Source organism: Falco peregrinus, chromosome Z (assembly GCF_023634155.1).
Source record: "Falco peregrinus isolate bFalPer1 chromosome Z, bFalPer1.pri, whole genome shotgun sequence".
Taxonomy (NCBI): Eukaryota; Metazoa; Chordata; class Aves; order Falconiformes; family Falconidae; genus Falco; species Falco peregrinus.
Genome location: NC_073739.1, coordinates 46,361,685 through 46,380,526, shown reverse-complemented (window position 1 = coordinate 46,380,526; position 18,842 = coordinate 46,361,685). Strand labels below are relative to the sequence as shown.

The 18,842-nt window shown below is 36.3% G+C and overlaps 1 protein-coding gene across 1 annotated transcript in view; it reads left to right on the top strand.

Annotated features, from left to right (window-relative positions):
• Window positions 1–18,842, top strand: part of ALDH1A1 (aldehyde dehydrogenase 1 family member A1) — a 58,608-nt gene that overhangs the window by 23,401 nt on the left and 16,365 nt on the right. The window contains exons 4-8 of the mRNA XM_005242177.3: window positions 6,767–6,871; window positions 11,007–11,147; window positions 14,550–14,679; window positions 15,754–15,815; window positions 17,796–17,924. Of these exons, the coding sequence (XP_005242234.2) occupies window positions 6,767–6,871; window positions 11,007–11,147; window positions 14,550–14,679; window positions 15,754–15,815; window positions 17,796–17,924 (567 nt within the window). The remainder of the gene's footprint in view (window positions 1–6,766; window positions 6,872–11,006; window positions 11,148–14,549; window positions 14,680–15,753; window positions 15,816–17,795; window positions 17,925–18,842) is intronic.

Sequence of the window (18,842 nt, the reverse complement as noted above, 5' to 3'; positions counted from 1 at the left end):
ATGCTGAATTATCTGCAGCACGTGGAAGCCCAGCCAAAGCCCTGGTGCCTCTTCACTGTTCCCAGCCTCTAAAAGAGCGATGGGGTGTCATTCCCTGGTTTACTGCTCTGCACTAGAAAGCTTGTGATCAGTCAACTGAGCAGCTGTTGAAACTTGGTGATGGCTTTTAGCTCTGTAAAACAGGCAGCTGGGCTCATTTGAAGAGCATTGTCAAGAAAAGCTTTATCATAGCAAGGATTGTAGGCTATCTGAGGGCAGATTTATGGTGGGAAGAGGTTATGCTTTTACTTGTACTTTAAGTTTGGAAGAGTTCCTGGTATCTAAAGAGAAGATAGCTTAGATATTTCATTCCATGTTTATAAAGCTACCCTTAATAGCTAAATTTGGGACAGTCCACATTTTAGGTAGTTTTATTATGTTTCTTGACTCATTTCTGTAACATGGATTATAATTTATAACCATAATAGCAAATTACATAAACATTCTTCCCTGACAAAGAGTAAATTTATACAGAAATGCTGAATATGGGGTCATGTATAGGATCTTTGCAACATCAGAAATGAAGTGTTTTCTTCTCTAAGTTGCACTTCTACATCACTTCTACAAAAGCACTGAGGCTTGAAACCCTGTACAGACTTTGCCCAGTATTAAATTCACAAAAAGGGGATCCTTACTCAAGATGTAGCAAGAAGCTCTGTTTCATAAGGTGATGACACAGAATATAGAGGCCCTAAAATCTATTTCACCAGGCAAAGCTGTCCAGAGTCAAATACTTTCTTTCCTTATGTGGCACAGACCCAAACATGGCACTTCCCACCTTACAGGTACCTAAAAAAATGAATTCATGGTCCTTTCAAAATACCCAGGGACTAAAGGGTAAAAGATACTGGGATGACAAAGAAAGATAAAGAGCAGGTCTTGTCTTCCTGTTCTTTGCTCAAATCATTTAAGTGACCAAATCAAGTTTCTAAACAATGACAAAAATACTGTAGTCTTGCACATAACTTCAACCCCAAGTGGTGAATGGTAATAGATTATCTAAACAGAAATCAATCATTTCAGAGAATCAAGATTTTATTGCACTCTGACACTGGCAAATAAAGCCAGTCAGAGGGTTTTTGACAGCAATAGACCATTACCTGGGCTCTATTTTAAATACTAAGCTTTAGTAGTGTACAGTCTCATCTACAAGAAATGGGTATTTCCAGTTCTAGTGCAAAGAAGTCTGGAAGTCATTAATTCTTTGTTGAAGAAAGAATTTGTTTTTGTTGTTGAAATACAAAAATATCTTCCCCCCTAAAAATGCCAGTGAAATAACAGTTACAAAATGTTTGCAACAACATTTCCAAATCCTTGAAAAATAAATTTGCAGCCCTAAAGCTCATGGGCCACAGTCAGTCATCACAGACAACCCCCTGCACAGCACATGCCACAGAAAGGCAGGTCTTTTGCATTTATGGCTGACAAATCAGCACAAAAATATATAAGCAACCAGTGGAGTTCTGACTGACAGGGAAAACACTGTAACCTATTTCAAGATGATTCCAAATGTTTTTTTCAGCAGCACGAGGGAGTTGCCAAAGGGTCCTGTTGGGTGGTACTTCCATGTTGCATGGATTTAGAGACCCACATTCTGTTTGTTTGCATGATGTACTCCACAGCATTAAATGAGCTTGGCTGCATGCACATTTATGTGTGCAGCTGCCTGCACTGCATGTAACATTGCTTATATGGAGAGCTTTGACTATTTCCTTCTCTTTTCTGTCTTTCATACCTGCATATGCAAGACTGCTATCTGGCTTATGAAAGACATCTGGATAGTTTGATTTATACAGTCCTGATAAAGTTATGTTTTAAATGGGAATGGTATTAGAAACATTAATAAGGAAGATATTCTAAACTAATATCATGGGTGATACTGGTTGGTGTAATAAATCCAGTATTTAAACCAATACTCTAAAAACTTCCAAAAATGGTATGTTTTGCTATTATTCCTTTCACAGACAGATATGAATTTGGCATACTGTAACATCATAGCAGTGTTATGTTAATATTTACCTTTTGCTTTGTCTCTTTTCTTGGCAATGTAACTAGTTACTAAATAAGTCTTTTTTCATATTAACCATTTAACTGTTGTCTTTGTCTTTTAACAAGAGTCAGAATTTTGTGTGGATACTCCTGTAATTATCTCCATCATGTATCTGAAATTTCCAGGGTCTTAAGTATTTATTTTCCTGACATTGTTACATCAGAAGTTTGCTGGTCAGTTGTGATGGTTGGAGGCAGCAATGACACTATATGTGGTGCCCACATAGAAACAAGCTGAAACATACAGGAATATATTAATAGGAAGTTGTCACCATACCCATTTAGAGATAATATTTTTATTGATCTTGATAGTTACTACCAAACTATTTCCCAGTTATTAACAACACTCAGACAGTCAGTGTAAGCAATTTCAATACAAATATTGTATTGAAAATATGTAAAATATGTTGCCTGAAAGCTGTCACTTTTTCATAACATATATTGTGTGGTGATAAAGTTTAAATCCCAGACCTGTGTGGTAGAAAATTTTATCCTGTAGTTTTGGTGTCTTTGCTTTGTCCTGCCCTGAGTCAACCATTTGATTTGCTTGCCCCAAAGTATTTTCTCTCTTTCTTTTTAAATGTTCCTGTTACTCAGCAGCAACAGTGTGTCCTGTATCTTAATGGAGGGGAAATGAGAATCACATCTTTTCTGTTAGTTGGCCTCACAGCTACAGTGACTAAAAGTGGGACAAGATTCCATGACTTTAAATACAGGCATGGTTCAAGCACAAAATCTCTGGCACAGTCAGTCAGACCTTGCCGTGGTTTTGATGACAGACATGATCAAGATCTCACATGCATGCCAGCAATGCAGTGGCACTGGGACAGAGCAAGAAGGAAGGGCGCCAGCCTGTCAACAGCAGGAAGATGGGCTTAGGCACTGAGAGGGCAGCTTAGGGTGGCAACCCCGTATCAGCACTGACCCAAACCCAGAGATCACAGAGGTGGTTAGACAGAGGGTGACAGGTACTGTTAATACTGGACAGTATACATCATCATGTCCACTTTGGAGAACAACCTACATGACACTCAGGAGCAACATAACTTCTTTTTTTCAACATCTGTGCCATGTGTCAGATCTTTCCAATGAGGTTTCTCTTCCTGTTTCTAGGCAGGGTCAGAAGTAAAAAGTTAACCCACTTTGACAATTTTACCAGCAGTGGCTCAAAAGTGGCTAACTCTAGGGTAGCACAGACCTTCTACATGTATGGATAGGGCCGCAGTTCTATTTTGCAATTCCGAACAGAGATAAGTGCCTCAAATTTTACCCCAAGGTCCTTAGCCTTCACTCTGCTTGTCCTCTTAAGTTTTCACAGCTGTGGAATATCGCATAATTTCTCAGTAATTAGGGAGTAAGTAGAGCATATTTTTAGTAGCTTGTTTTATTCTCTGTCACTTAGCAATTGCTGAATCAATTCATTTTGTATCATCTTTAATATGACAGGAGGCAAAACCCAGAAATATTATAGTTATTCTCATAATAGTATAAAGTACACTTTTAAAAAGACATTTACCTTTTTATAATAGTGTGTATAGTGCCATATTTTCCCTACAAAACTGAAAAACACTGATTTTTCAGGCACAATTGCAGTGTTTGTTTGTTTTAAGGGAAAAGCAGACTGATTTTTACAGATTTTTTCAACAGTCTTATTAACATGCAGTAACCAAAAACCTAGAGAGCTGCAGTATTTCTCACTCCTGAAACCCTCTTTGGACATAATTTTAAGGGACATATAGTACAACTGAAATTAGGACACCAGAGCTTGAAAGAGAAGGAAAGTCCCATAGTATATGGGATAACAAAATTAATAGTAAAAGTAAAATAGACATGGTAGGAATTTTGTGCTGTTTTTGAAGAAAGTATTCTTGTATAACACTGATGTCATTTAGACCTTATAAGGATTTCAAACTTAACAGTACCTTTGCCAATTACTTATTCCCATACAAAAGGGACTAGGTTTGAATTTCTGGGGTTATGAAACCACAAATGGTTACAGATCATAAAAGTTCAACATGGGAAACAACAATTCCCACCTTGCTTTGTTTGGGTCTTCTTCTAAGTGCACTAGTAATGTTTCAGTGAAGAGTCGATGGTATTTATTCCAGTCTTGCAAAGTAAATTCAGTACACAATGTACTTTGATCCAGTATAAAAGTTTGATCTCCAAGTAAGGAAACAGTTCCTAACATTTATTAAATTAAATATGGATATCAATTTCGTTGCTGCTGGGTAAGCTGTTATGATTAACTTTGGTGTAGGTCAGCTGCTGTGCAATTGTTCTTTTGTGCTTAATTGCTAGCTATATATTTGGCACTGTGAAAATCTTGAAATAGAAAGACATTAAATAAAAAGACAGGATATTCTAGCAAGATTGAGGAAAGCACAATTTTAACTTATTGTTTTGGTTTTAATGTTAGACTTCTCCAGTCTCTGACAGGTAAAAGTCAGGATAAAACAGTTAAATGAGCAATGCAGACTGGCCTGGTTTTCCTGGTACGTGGATGTTCCACACAAAGGCAACAGATTAGTAAAAGGGGTTATACAATATCTAGGAGGATGGAAAATCAAGGCTGGTGGTGTCTGCTAAGAGAAATCAGTGTGAAGACACATCAGAGATCCTCAGAGTTGGAATTAAGTATGAAAAACTATGAAAATGTACACAAGTAATATTAATTTGCTGTAATATCCCTTGCAGTTCAAACAATAATGGTCAGACATGGACAGTAATAGTCAGAATAACAAGCATTTTATAACTTTTATTCCTAAAGGCTGACTAGGAGGCAGGGAAGTGTCATCAATTTCAGGGTGACAGAAGATTTGGTAGCTGTGACCATTAAATCGGACTTAATCAGGATATTGATTGAAATTACTGAATAAATAATGAATCTCATCAAATGGATAGGATCACCTTAAGCAGAAAATAGTCATACTGATTATAAAGCAAGACAGTTAAAATGATTACCCAAGGATCACCTTGGCAAAGCCTGAAGTCATACAAGGCAAGTAGCATCACTCTTCAAAAGCAGGAATTGCAGCATGTACCGAAGATTAAAACCAGAGACATTTGAATTCCTGGTGTTTTGCAGAGAAACTTTCAGGTAGGGCAAGGAGAGAGAAGAGCCCCCCATATACATTACCATCAGCTGTAATCCTGTCAAGCCATGAGGGCATATACACTGTCAGCACTCACATTTGCTATATGTGTGTGTGGTTATATTCACACGCTGAGTGCAGGATTATGGTAATACAGCACAACCCCGCCTCTGGTACCCATAACACAATTCCTAGGGAATAACAGCATTGTGACGTGGAAATGTTCAGAATGAGACCCTGCAAACAGTCTTTTCAAGGAGGTGTAGGAACTAGCTTTGAAAACTATGATCAGAAGTGCCACTGTTTCCTGTATATTTTCATTAGGATCTGTTGAGTTGTACAGGGTTATATGTATAGGTGAGGATCATAGCCATCTTCTGCCCATAAGGTACTGTTTAAATTCCCCTCATTGTCAGCTCTTGGACATTTTAATTTGGCCAGTGTAAACATTTTGCTTTGTGCTGGTTCAGTCTGGAAGGATAGTCCTCCTTTCCTTGTAAGATTAGGACAAGCAGAAAAACAGCAATTAAAGAAATAAGTGTGTGTGATTTCATCAATAAAGTAATTCAACTTCCTTTCCAGGCAACAACAATGTGTGAGAGAGAACTTTTCTCCCAGTATAGGCTGCTAACTGTGTTTTTAAGAGAGTGTCTCTGTGAAATGCACCAAGTAGCAAGAACAGTTTAGGTTTTCTCCAAGGTTACTCACAGTGTAATTGTGGTGAATACATCAGCCATATCCTCGTGATTCATACTTCTGATCTTTATTTAATGGAGTAAATTCTGCTGTTTCTGTAAAAGATTAAGATCATTATGTTTCTGCTTTTAAATCTCCATTAGGATCACATTCAATCAAGCAGGAATCCACAAAGCCAAAGGATTTGGGTGAAAAACAAAAGAGCTCCTCCCTAATCTCTTAATTATTTTTCTCCTGTAACATGGAAATGGAGAAGTATACTTGCTTACTTTTTACTCTGCTTAAGTGGTTCGTTCTTTGTTTCGTTCAATTAACTGTGGTGGGGTTTTTTTTAATCTTGACTTTAATTTCAGGAAGACATGCTGTTGGATGTTTTTGGGGGGGATTTTCTTTTTTGGCAGGAGATAGTGAAGAGAAATCAAAGCAAAGCTAAATAAAATTGTGTTCTCTGAGATATTACATGTACTAAACACAACGACTGAGTTTACTTCTCTTGGGCTGTGCAACAGAAAGGCCCTCCATTGTTACCCACCCTGTGAGAATGGGAAACCCAGGTAGTTTTAGGTGGGTCATTGATGGCTGTAACTTTCCAATGTCACAAACCAGTTTGAGAGAGGAAGGACCCCTTTGTCTGATGATCTAAAACAAAGTACAAAGATCATGCAGAGAGAGGAAGTTTGCCTCCCCAGAGGAAGTTAATTTTAAAAGCTGATCCTGGTTAAGTGTGTACGTTGTTACTCATCTCTTCAGAAGAATGAAGAAACAACTGTTACACTTTTTATTTCAGGTACCTATCAATCAGGTAGCTCTCAGCTATGAAAGAGATTTTTTCATTAAAACAGATAAAATATGTTACTAATATTGCCACACTATTTCTTCATCTGCAGATATTTATAAACAATGAGTGGCATGATTCAGTCAGTGGTAAAAAATTTGAAGTCTTTAATCCTGCAAATGAAGAGAAAATCTGTGAGGTTGAAGAAGGTGACAAGGTAGGGTTTTCTTTCTTGCTCGCTCTTAACCCTAGTTTTAAATTCAATTCTGCATCTTAAAAGCAGGAATGCAAGCGTCCGTCTCTGTTCATGTAAAACAGCACCTCAGATACATACTTACTTCATCCCATATACCTTCTGCAAACATAATTCTTAGCTTTTTTAATGAGCCTTACTGCCTTGATGTTCCTTGTAAACAAACACTGAAAAACTGTTTTATTCTTAGAAACTTGCTCATCAGAGGAAAATTCTGAAGAAATATTTTTATTAATATCTTTTGTTAATAATATTGATCCTTTTCATTATGTTTGATCAGTGACATCTAATAATTGCAAATTTTTTTGTTATTTTTTCCTGTGTTTTCCTTACAGTGATGTAATCTGTTCATGACACATTTATAAAAGCCTGTTCATTATAAATAACATGAAGTGGACAAATACTTGTATTTTCCCACACAGACTCTGTGAAGATGATCATTGCCATGAGCATTTTTATCTATGAATATATCTTCTCAGTACTGTCCCCTTCAAATATTTGGTTTTGTGAAAAATGTATTGCAACATGGTCCTAAAGAAAGTATTTGTATTTTATATTTATAAGGTTTCTTATTGGAAAATTACATACACACATACACATATAATATCAAAGATATAATTAAAACCTTAGCCTTCAAATAAACAGCCCTATATTTCTGTATATTATGTATTTTTTGTGGAAAAGGATTTGCCTAGTGGTACCCTATAGTTTAAATGTAAGTTGTCAATTAGCAGTGTACACTTTTAAACAGAACAGACAATGTTCTTTAAACATTTTAAAACTGATGACCAAAGAAATTTTTTTATAAACTCTGAGAAATAAATATGAGCAGTTTTCTATTTCCAATTAACAGGTATACAAGAAGTGATGACTGTAATGGAAAATAAAATTGGTTTTATAATTACTTGGTTTGATTCTTGCAAATATTTATTTCATTTTTCTACACTTTCTCCTCAAAGTTAAATTTTTACATCAAAAACTGCGAAAATTTTCTCAGATTTCTCACAAAATGAAATCTGATGTTAACTTTAGTCAAGAAATATGCATATCTGGAAATATTTGTAACAAGGGTGTTTTAAATCCAGCAGCAGAATGTCCATTAAACACCTTTTTATCCATGACAACTACTATAAAACTTACAAGCCTTTTATCTGTGTTAAAGTTCACCAGAAAAAATACTGCCCATATAATAAGCACAATCTCTTTCAAAATACTATAATGTATTGTACAAAGATTCACTCTGAAATAACATGGGTTTTGTGAGAAACACAAAGAAACCCAGTTCATTTACCATCCTGTGCTTACTGAATCTTAGTTACTCTGTTCTGTAGTTTCATCATGAATCCACTCATAAACATTGGCTCAAATGCTATCTGTCTAGCACGTGAGCAATAGTGTCCACACTTTATTAAGACAGTCATAGTGAAGACACATTTTAAACATTTTGTTAGGCAGATGGCTGAGAAATTCTTCATGAATTTGTATTTTGATAATTTCACATGTCTAATCATGAGTATTTCAAATGCCTGTTTTCTTTCTTTTCTTTAGACCCAATTACCTGTATATAGTCCTCACAGTCACTGAGATTATTTCAGGCTCTTTCTGTCCTCAGCCAAAGAATTTCATAAGCATGCTGTTAACTTCTCAATTGACCCCACTAGAACCATATATGCTTTTGATGTAAAATGGTACTTCTTCTACCTCTTCTCTAGTCAGTGTTTAAAAACCAAACTACACTGCAAATCAGGTTGGCCTGATATTTGATCATCCTCAAATTAAATTACTCATGACCTGCAACTGTTCACTTACCCATTCAGAATTTTTGTAGCTTTCATTCCTTACAAGCAACCTAACAAATCATTAAAGAGATAATACTGTTCGACACACGGGTTTGCTTTCTCTCCAATAATTTTGCAAACTAATGTGTAATGACAACTGCTATTAACCAAATTGACAAGTGAAATGTACAAATCTAGTAAATTACACAGTCATTGTGAACCTAATATTCTAAAGCCTAGTCTTTAGATAATGAGCCAAGATTTTAGGAATTTAATTTGTGTGTACAATAGGGTTGACAAAGGGCTGTACACTGCCTTGCAGTGGTATTTAAAAAAAAAAAAAAGTGGAGATTACAAAGCACAGACACATATGTGGGTGGGGAACTGTTTTCCTTTCAGTTTGATGGCTCTTTCAAGCTATGTTTGCTAATCCTAAAGGCCCCTAGTAATAATAAAGCAGCTCGACAAATGGTCAGTGGGATGTAAAGCAAATGTACTTCTATAAAAAGTCTAAACTAGTTCTGAAAGGAGCTATCAGTCTCTGTACTCAGTGTAGATTCAGGTACCCAAATTTCAACTGTTGAAGAACACTTTTTTTTCCTTATTTTTCATACACAGCCTTGTATTAGCTTTATACGATTTTTTTTGTTTAAGTATTTCTGCACTTGTAGTAGAAAGAACACATGGCACTGTATTTAGTTTTAATTTACATCATTCATACAAGTATAGCTCATGGTTTCCCTTTCTTTTCTGTAAAGGTCAAGGCGTACCTCCCAAGTCACATTGCAAAGCTGTAAAATATTTATGACAGAGGCAAGAGAGAAAAAACCAAACAAACCAGAATTAAATATTAATTGAATACAATTTTCTGAGTCACAGATAAGTGATGAGGTATTTAATGACATTCTGACAGATTCTGAAGAAATGCAATTGCTTTTAATCTGGTAGATTTCAACTACCTGATCTAAGTGACCGGTCAGTATTACCTCATAGTAATGGCTGTGCTATTTGTAGAGACCCTTCCCATCTTTTTCCAAATTTCCTGGAATGAACCTTGGGAAGTTCTGGGGGCCTCCTGCCTAGCACGTCTGTGCTGGGCTTTCCAAGCCACTTTTCCAAACACACACACTCCCTGCTTTTACAAATTACCTGCTGGCTAACAACATTGGTTAAGGATTTCTGGTGAATCTTGGTGATGAGATCCTGCTGTGAACCAAAATCTGGCTAAAATTTTGAACAATTGACTTTGGTGTTATCTTAGTAAACTTCGCTGAGCTAGTCAGCCTTGATAGTGATTCCCCTGCAGGAGAGACTAGCAACCAGCAGTACAAAAAAAAGTTTGAAAGAAATCCTCCAACCAATGCATGCAAATTGCTCAGGAAAATGGGCCATGTATAGATATTTTTTTTTTCTCATAATTTGTTTTTAATTGCCAACAAAAGGGTGGAATAAACCTCCTTTTTTTGTCATTGCTTTCCTGGAGAAACTTTTACAAAATTTTGAGCTATAGAATTCCAAGTAATAAAACCTTTTCTCAATAGATTTCATAATTTAGTTTTTTATATTCTGGAACAACCTTGCAGAGGAAACAGTTTCATACAATTCATTGTAGATTAATTTTCCTGCTATAATGAAAGCCAAATGATAAACAATAAATTATGCTATAAACACCATTAATGGACTGACATATTACCTTGCTTAATGCAAAGACAATGTTTAAACTTTAGAATATTTAGGCTTAGCATTTTAAACTTAGTCAACTGTTAAAATTATTTAAAATACAAATTTTCCTTAAATCTTTCAAAAACAACCTCATCGAATTGTCTTCCTCAATAATGAATCTCTGTTCCTGTTATGAAACATTCTAAGGAACAGATTTTTCTAATGTGGTCTTTAGTGCACCACCAGATACTTTTAGATGATGTTGAGTACTTAAATATTTAACTTAGAGATTTGGACATCTCTTTGTATATAAAAAAGATTAAATTGCATCAGTAGTGTAATTGGTGGGTGCATCCCCAATTACAGACACTAGAAGGCAGAAGGTTTGAAAATCTGAAGTTTAAAAATAAAGTTCCTTAATATGTTTTTGTTTTAGAAGCTTTGAGAAACCATCTGTTTCTCATACAACTTCACATTGCTGAAATGATAAGTGTTTTAAAGAAAATAACCCATGTATTTAAGATTACTGTACTAATTCTGATTAGATTGGGGTTGGTGTCCCTTATTTAACTTGCAGAACACCTCACATGTTTAACAACCAACAAGACTGATCACAGAATCGATTATTGATTATAAAAGTTTCTCTGTTTTCCCCACAGGCAGATGTAGACAAGGCTGTTAAAGCAGCTCGAAAAGCTTTTGAGCTTGGGTCACCCTGGCGTACAATGGATGCTTCAGAGCGAGGAAGGCTCTTGAATAAACTAGCTGACTTAATTGAAAGAGATCGGCTGATTTTAGCTGTGAGTATGATACATGAACAAAAAGACTGGGAGAAAAGCCTATGTCCCGGTTTTTAAAGAAAGTTATACACAAGCATGACATGGTAAATCCTTGGAAAGTCAGGTTGTCTCAATACTTGTTTCTCATCTCTATTGCAAATGGATTTCATTAAACTGACTTGCGCTTTGGTTTATTAACACCCCCCCCACACAAAGTACTTGAGTATTTGATTAGTTTTCAAATGATACTTAAGCCATCTACAATCAATGCAGTTTCATTTGTCTATTCTTAAGGACACACTAACATAGACCACGTGCTTGACACTTGTCTAAATCAAAGCCTGAATCAAGGCCTAAACTCTAAGCCTAGCTCAGCTCTTACAGATGGTACAAGTAAGCACTTGGAGAAATTCTGAATATCATGGCTATATATTTTGTTATCACTGGTCCTTCATTAATTCCAGCTTGCAACTGGCAATGAATGAAAAACCTTAATCAGAACCAAAGGCAGCAATGAATTACTTATTAGTAGGAAGAACACGGTGAGGTGGGAATGATGTCCATCTTTACCATCTACTGTGCATTGGCCATTTTACCATACTTAACAGCGGACACTTAAGTTGTAGCACCACCACCTACAGATTATGCAGCAAGGCAAGAAAGAACATTTTTTTTTAAATGCACTACCAATTTGTTAAAGTGTAGTAAAACCCCCCTCTTGTTTTAGACCCCACATATGTTGCTACCATTAAGATGATCTCTTTGCTATTTCAAGCACCTTCTGCAATTAACATTTAGGAAGGATAAATGTTTGCAATGTCCTGAAAATGAACCCTGGTTTTCTGCCAACAGCAGCAAAAATTTTAGAGTAGGAGGGAGTATCCGACATTCCAGATAGTCACTCAGACTGATCTAGCTACAGTTTGAACTACCTAGCCATTAGATCAAAACCGCATCATCAATAAGCTCATAAAATTCAAACCTTCAAAATAAGTAAAACCTGCAAGCAATCTATTGCCCATTCTATTGTCCTTATGGCTGTAGTATAGGAAGACACTTGCTTGTGTCCCAAAAAGGTTTTTAAAATAAAAATGAAAAATCGATGGAACTGAGGTTATTTCCTTGAACTCCAAAGTCTGCAGCTGTAAATTTACACTTTTCTTCAACAAAGTTATTTCTCTAATAACCCTGATAGGTTATTAAAGATAACTGTTAAAGATAGGGACTCAGGAGGAAACTTGGGTGGCTAGAATGTCTGTCCTCAACAAAGTTAGATTTATTGGAATTGAGAGAGACAAAATTGTAAGAGTTATATTTTTAATAGGAAAAGTGTGCTCCATTACAAGTTAAGTACTGTGTAAGTTGGCATTTGCTTCTTTATTGTACAGCCTAAGGCATTACACGTGCAAAAAGGATGGAGAAATAATCTTTTTTCCACAGGAAAGCTGAAACATTAAGTTAGTTTTTGTTCCCACCTGCCATTTTTGTAATATGGAAGTATTGTTTTTCTCTAGGGCTCCTCCCAAGTTAATTTTACTGACCTTGTTTTTAATTCCTACACCTTATTTGCTTTATTGACTGCTTTTTCCTTTTAGATAGGGTGTGTTTGAATCGAGTGCTTTTCAGACTTAGTTGAAATCAGGCGAGATTTTCTCCACTCACAGCTTATCCTAACTGCAGAACAAGTACTACAGAATTGCAAATAGCCTTGTAAACACTAGAGGTCAAAACAGACCCCAAAGCTCATTGCAAAGGTATTTTTCTGTGTCTGTGCATGCGGCCAGGATCAAAATTATTCCATTTCAGTGTTTCATATAATGACAAGATGCCTCCTCTGAGGCTCCAGAGGCTCAACAGTCCTATAGGTAGGCTACTGGAAGAATAAGTCAAAGCAGGGTACTGAAAGAGCCAGAGAATTTTGTTTCTTAGATTTCAGTCTGTTGTGATGTTAAAAGCTATAGCTGGTGAGTTCAAAGCCAGAAAAAAAAAATTCTCCTATATCCAAAAAGAACAAAACAGTGCCAGACGTATTGCCTGGAATGGCAAGGATATATCTCATTTAATGAGTTCCTTGTTGCTGAAAGACATCAAGCATTGCTAGCTCCTCCATTTGTTCTGTTCTCTTCCCAAGTATGGTATCCACAATATGTCCAGTTATCTACAACTGTGGGATTCACAGGACAGTTGTTGGTGAAACATTGTACTTGCAGGATCAATCTGTAGACTCAGCCTGCAACACTGAAGAACCTTTGATATACAAAATAACAAATTTCGAAAAGAAAATAATATTTATAAGATCTGACTAGACCTTGAAACTATAGTTTGAGGGTGTCCTACTAAGTATCCTAACAGGATTGTTCACAAAGCTGAAGATCCCCAGTGTCTCCGTACTGGGAAACTTAAGAAAAAAATTCTAGCAGTGTCAAGAAGATCTTGACACTATTTAAGAACTGTACATGATCTTCAACTAGATATCCAAACAATCAGGGGTGTTTAAACAACATTAATCCTCACCACAGTCCCTAGACATGGCTGGAAATCAATGCTGTTTAGTGCTGGTGTCTATGAAATCATTAAAGTGTTGTGGGTGAAACACAATTGCCAGCTGAAAAATTATAGATGTTCAATGAATATTTGCTGACCATTATTCTAAAGGTTTATATCTGTCTGGCATGGAGGTCCATGGCACGGAAAGTCAAGCCTGGCTTCAAATAAGACCAGTTAGTTCACTCAGTTAAAGATTAGCCAATAAAAGAGAGTCTTTTCTAAGTTTATTTTTCGTAGTGAATTTTTCTCAGTTGAGTGTACTTGATAGCTCAGACCTCTCCCTTGCACATCAAACACTCAAGGTATATTTAGGGTATTTTATTCCATGCTTTGAGTCTTCTTGGTCATATAAGTTGCTAATCAGGGGTTTATTAAGCACCAAGAAAGATGTTTCTTAATAATTAAACATCACAGGATCCTAAGTTAATGTTATTGATGTTTCCAGGAGACTACTGCCTACCTTGGGTGTCATTGGAAAGCCACCTGTTTTATTTTCATCAGTTATTTGCACAGTCTCCTAGCTGATCATTTCATCTATACTTGTAGAATAGTTAATATAAATTAAAACAGTGTAACTGATTCAGATATGGAAAATTTTGGTTTTTTCAGATGTCTCATCATTGCAAATGTGCCATGATCATGATCATGTTACCTACATAGCTCACTGTGAATGAATGATCATGAAAATTTCTCATTCGTATATTGCTACGTTTGGTTTTTCAAATGCTACATGTCCTTCAGAGAGGAATTAATCCAAATGTTTGTACTGAAGCTGAAAACTTCTGAACTCAACAACCAAAAGCTAAATTACAAAGTACAAGCATGAGAACTATTATCCATAATTGATATTAACTTTGTAATTGCTGTTTTCTGCAGACAATGGAAGCCATTGATGGTGGGAAACTCTTTTCCACTGCTTACCTAATGGATTTAGGTGCCTGTATCAAAACATTACGCTACTGTGCAGGCTGGGCTGATAAAATCCATGGCCATACTGTTCCAATGGGTGAGTAGTTTTGAGATAACAGAAGTAAACAACTGAAGTCAATGTAATCCATAAAAAACTGCCTATTTGTAAATGTTGTGCAACACAAAATGTATCTCAAATAGAAAATATTTTAGATAGTTCTTTATACAGATTATTGAAGATTTATCATACTGCTTCTTTTAAACATTTAGTGCAGTTATTCACATTAATTTCTTGTTTTATACACCACTAATAAGTACTTCATTGAACAAAAGATTTTAGCCTGTATGCACATCTAAGTCTGGCAGGTTACTTTTGCGTAACAATGTATAGTTTATACAATGATACAGTAATGAAAACCAGGTATTTGTTTATTAAAGCTAAGATTAGCATGAACAGTAATATTTGTTTCAGTTATTGGATAATTTATTAGGAAGAGTACTGAAAGACAAGAACGAGGAAACATTCCTTTATTTTCTGAAATTTCATTCCGTTCTCTCTCCCATTAAGCAGCTCTATGAAAACATTGTTTCTAGCTGCCTTCTCTCAGAAGGACAAAGAATGGTAATAAAGAAGGAATTAAGGAAAACTGGAGTGATAAATACTTCCAACTTTTTTTGCGTCACGTAAATCTCTATACTAGGCTTAATGGAACACATGTTTATTTGAATCAAAGAGAATTTTATACTTAATGGATTTGATTTAAGCTAAGATCTAATATTAAAAAATGTCTGATATGTACCTAGGATTGCAAGTAGCTTTTAAAAGAGTACCCTCAAAAAAAAAAAAAAAAAAAAAAAAAAGGTGATAAAAGAAAAAAGCAATGAGGAATGCTCGTTGACGTGCTGTGCATACCATATTGAGAAGCAGGGCTATCACTGCAGAAAGTCAGTCAGGCTGGCAGAATCAAACCTTGGAGCTATGAAGAAAGTAGATATTGAATCCAGATGCACTTTATGGTTACTTTTTTGCATAGTTGAGATTTTGGAAACATCATTTATAAGCAAAATTGTATCCAGCTAAGTTTGGTATCCAACTTTATCTTCTTTCTGATTTAACTGTTTCTCAGAAGAGCTTTGTCCTGTATATCTAATTTATTTCTTCTTCCCCTAGATGGAAACTTTTTTACATTTACTAGACGTGAACCGATCGGGGTGTGTGGCCAAATTATTCCTGTAAGTAAGAGCCATTTATGTAAAATACAAATGTTCCTGTAACAAATGGAAATATTTTCAAAATTTTGTCTATGTAAATGCATTTGTGAAATAGTACCAATCAGAAGATTTCCAATCCCAAAAGATAAAGACTATCCTGAATACTCATAAAATTCTGCAGCATGGAGTTTTTGATGAGTGACTCCAATCTAGCCTTGTCTCTGTCCTTTCTCTATATGGAGGGAAAACAAATCTCAAAACATTGACTGGTGGATTAGCTTGAAAGACAGAATTTTGTTTTGCTGGAACAGAAGGAATTAGAAATAAACAAGTAGGAGAGAGTAATATAAGCTTATAAGCAATAAGCTCTTCAGGACCTGGAATATCTTTTCTGCTCTGTACAGCATCCAGACTGCTGGATCTTTGTTTATGACCAAGACTCATTCACCATGTTGATGGTACAAGTAACAGCACAAAGAATGTGTCCAATAAGTACAGTGATACTGATCTGCACGTTTCCAAGTGTCTAAATTCCCAGTTTTGAAGCAATGTGAAGATTCAAAAGGCCTGCCTGAGTCTGAACATCCGAAACACTGAGGAGCTCTTAAATTTGTTTCTGAGGTATAGACAGCTTCAGTGGGTTGCTGTGGAAATGATTATATGCACTCGACACTCCCAGTCCACGCACCTCTTTGCACATGGTAGGCATGAGTAGCCTGACCTGAACTGCTCAACAGCTTATCAGATCCTGAAATACTCAGCTTGACTATCAAGTTTGCTCAGACATGTGGGTCCCACAAATTCCTGATGTCCCTAATTTGAGCTTGCAAATTTGTTATCTCTGTAGACCACCACATTGATTTAGAGAACATCACTGGAATAAGTTTGGATCCAGCCCCCAGGATATCTTGGGAATCAGCTGTTTAGATTCTCTTGTAGGCCAGGCACAAGATATTTCATGTAAAGCACTCAGACTCAAGATATGCTAAATAACTAGAAACACTAGATATGGCCACTTCTAAAGAAAATTGCATCCTGGAAGTATAAGCAATTAGTTGAGGACTAGCTTCCCTCATAAAATGTTCAAGGACTTCTGAGTATATCTTTATTTTCTCCCCATTGAAATGTGAACCCACCCAGTTGGACATTTTTACATTAACCAATGGTGTGAACGCTGCAAAACACTTTTGCTAGCTCATAATTTCTATTTCCCTTCCATGCCCACATTTCCATTTTAATGATAAAGATCCAGAAAACCCTGTGATCCCTTAATTTGTGTTATTTGTGCTCCCATTATTTTTGGGGGTGGGGTGAAACTGAAATTAGATAAGGAGACAGATAAAGAACAGTTGCATGTATAGTCCTCCAAGCCTTTCTGACATAATAGGTAACCATTAACTACCGTTTTCCCTACTTTCATAAAGGTAAGGCACACTGCATCTTTTATATTGAGGTTCATGGACTCAGCGCTTCCATAACTATTAGAAATATTTGCAAAGGGATAACCTGTTTTTCTTTCATCTACATTGTTACTCATACTGCTGAATAAGAGGACCAAAGGAGTCAGCTGCTCTACGGTCTGGCTGGACTGACTACAACAGAGAGCTGACAGTGAAACATCCAGGGAAGAGGGCAGGGAAAACGTTATGTGTTATTACCTTGTATCCCTTAGAAAACTGAATGATGACAGAATTGATAATTTAAAATAGCAAAAATCCCAATTTCACCACTAATCCAGCAACTTTCTGTAAGGCTTTCTTAAAGGAGTACATTATTGTCTCTTGAGCTGATCACCTCGACTCAGATATACCAAAATCACTGGTCATTGTATAACATGGCTTGCCAGTTGGTTTTTCAAAATATCTCCATTCTGAAAAGAATCAACAAAGAGTTCAATTACCCAGCTGAAAATTTGTGCTATTAAAAAAAAAAAAAAAAAAAAAAAAAAGGCATTTTGGTGATGTGTTAGAAACAGGATACACCTTCTCATCTGTCTTTCAGTGGAACTTCCCATTGGTGATGTTCATCTGGAAGATCGCCCCTGCCCTTGCTTGTGGAAACACGGTGGTTGTCAAACCAGCAGAACAAACTCCACTGACTGCACTTTACATGGGATCTTTAATTAAAGAGGTAAGTCATCAACAGAGTTTTTTGCCCTTCTCAGAAATTAAGAGTATACTGCATCTGAAATACCAGAGGTCATTATAAGCCAAGCTGTCCTCTGGAAGTACTTCTCATTGCATGTCTAGCCTGGCACTATGGAACTTACTTTAAACCAGTGAAGCAAATCCAGGGCAAAAGCATACGTATTTCAGCCTAGTCCACATACACAACAAAAAACACAATAGCAATTTAGTTCACTCCATTCCTTGGCAAACATTTGTGTTACAAAAGCACAGTACTATTCAAAGTCAAAAGAAAACAAGCAGAGTACTTAGAGATGGGTGGCAATGACTTCACTAGCATAGTTATCACAGAAAAGGTCCTGTTTATACAACTAATTGTTATTATTTTCTACTTGAACAAACTTTCCATTCACCTGGGTTTAGCATTAACTATGGAATCGAACTGGTGACTTCTGCTAAGCTTGTGAACACTCTTCACACAGAAACTGGGAGAATACCCTATGTGTTATTGAACATAAGGGGTGTGGTAGTTTCTCAAGTGTCTCAAAAGTTGCATTGACTATCATGCCTAGCCCAGGAAACACCCAAGTAAGAACAGTTAAAGAGTTCAGCTATCCTGTTTCCCAATAAAATCAACAAATGTACTCAACATGTTTGAAGAGTTGGCACAGACACCAATAATCACCAGTGCAGCAACCTTGCAGAGTGTTAATGGAAATGACTCAGCACATTTTATTATTCCCCTTCAAAACATTTAGCAGAACATACTCTATGGTCATTCATAATGTTTCACAGAAACTAAACCATAAAATCATACAATCACAGAATGGTTTGGGTTGGAAGGGACCACCAAGACCATCTAGTTCCAATGCCCCTGCCATGGGCAGGGGACACCTTCCCTCAGGCCAGGTTGCTCAAAGCC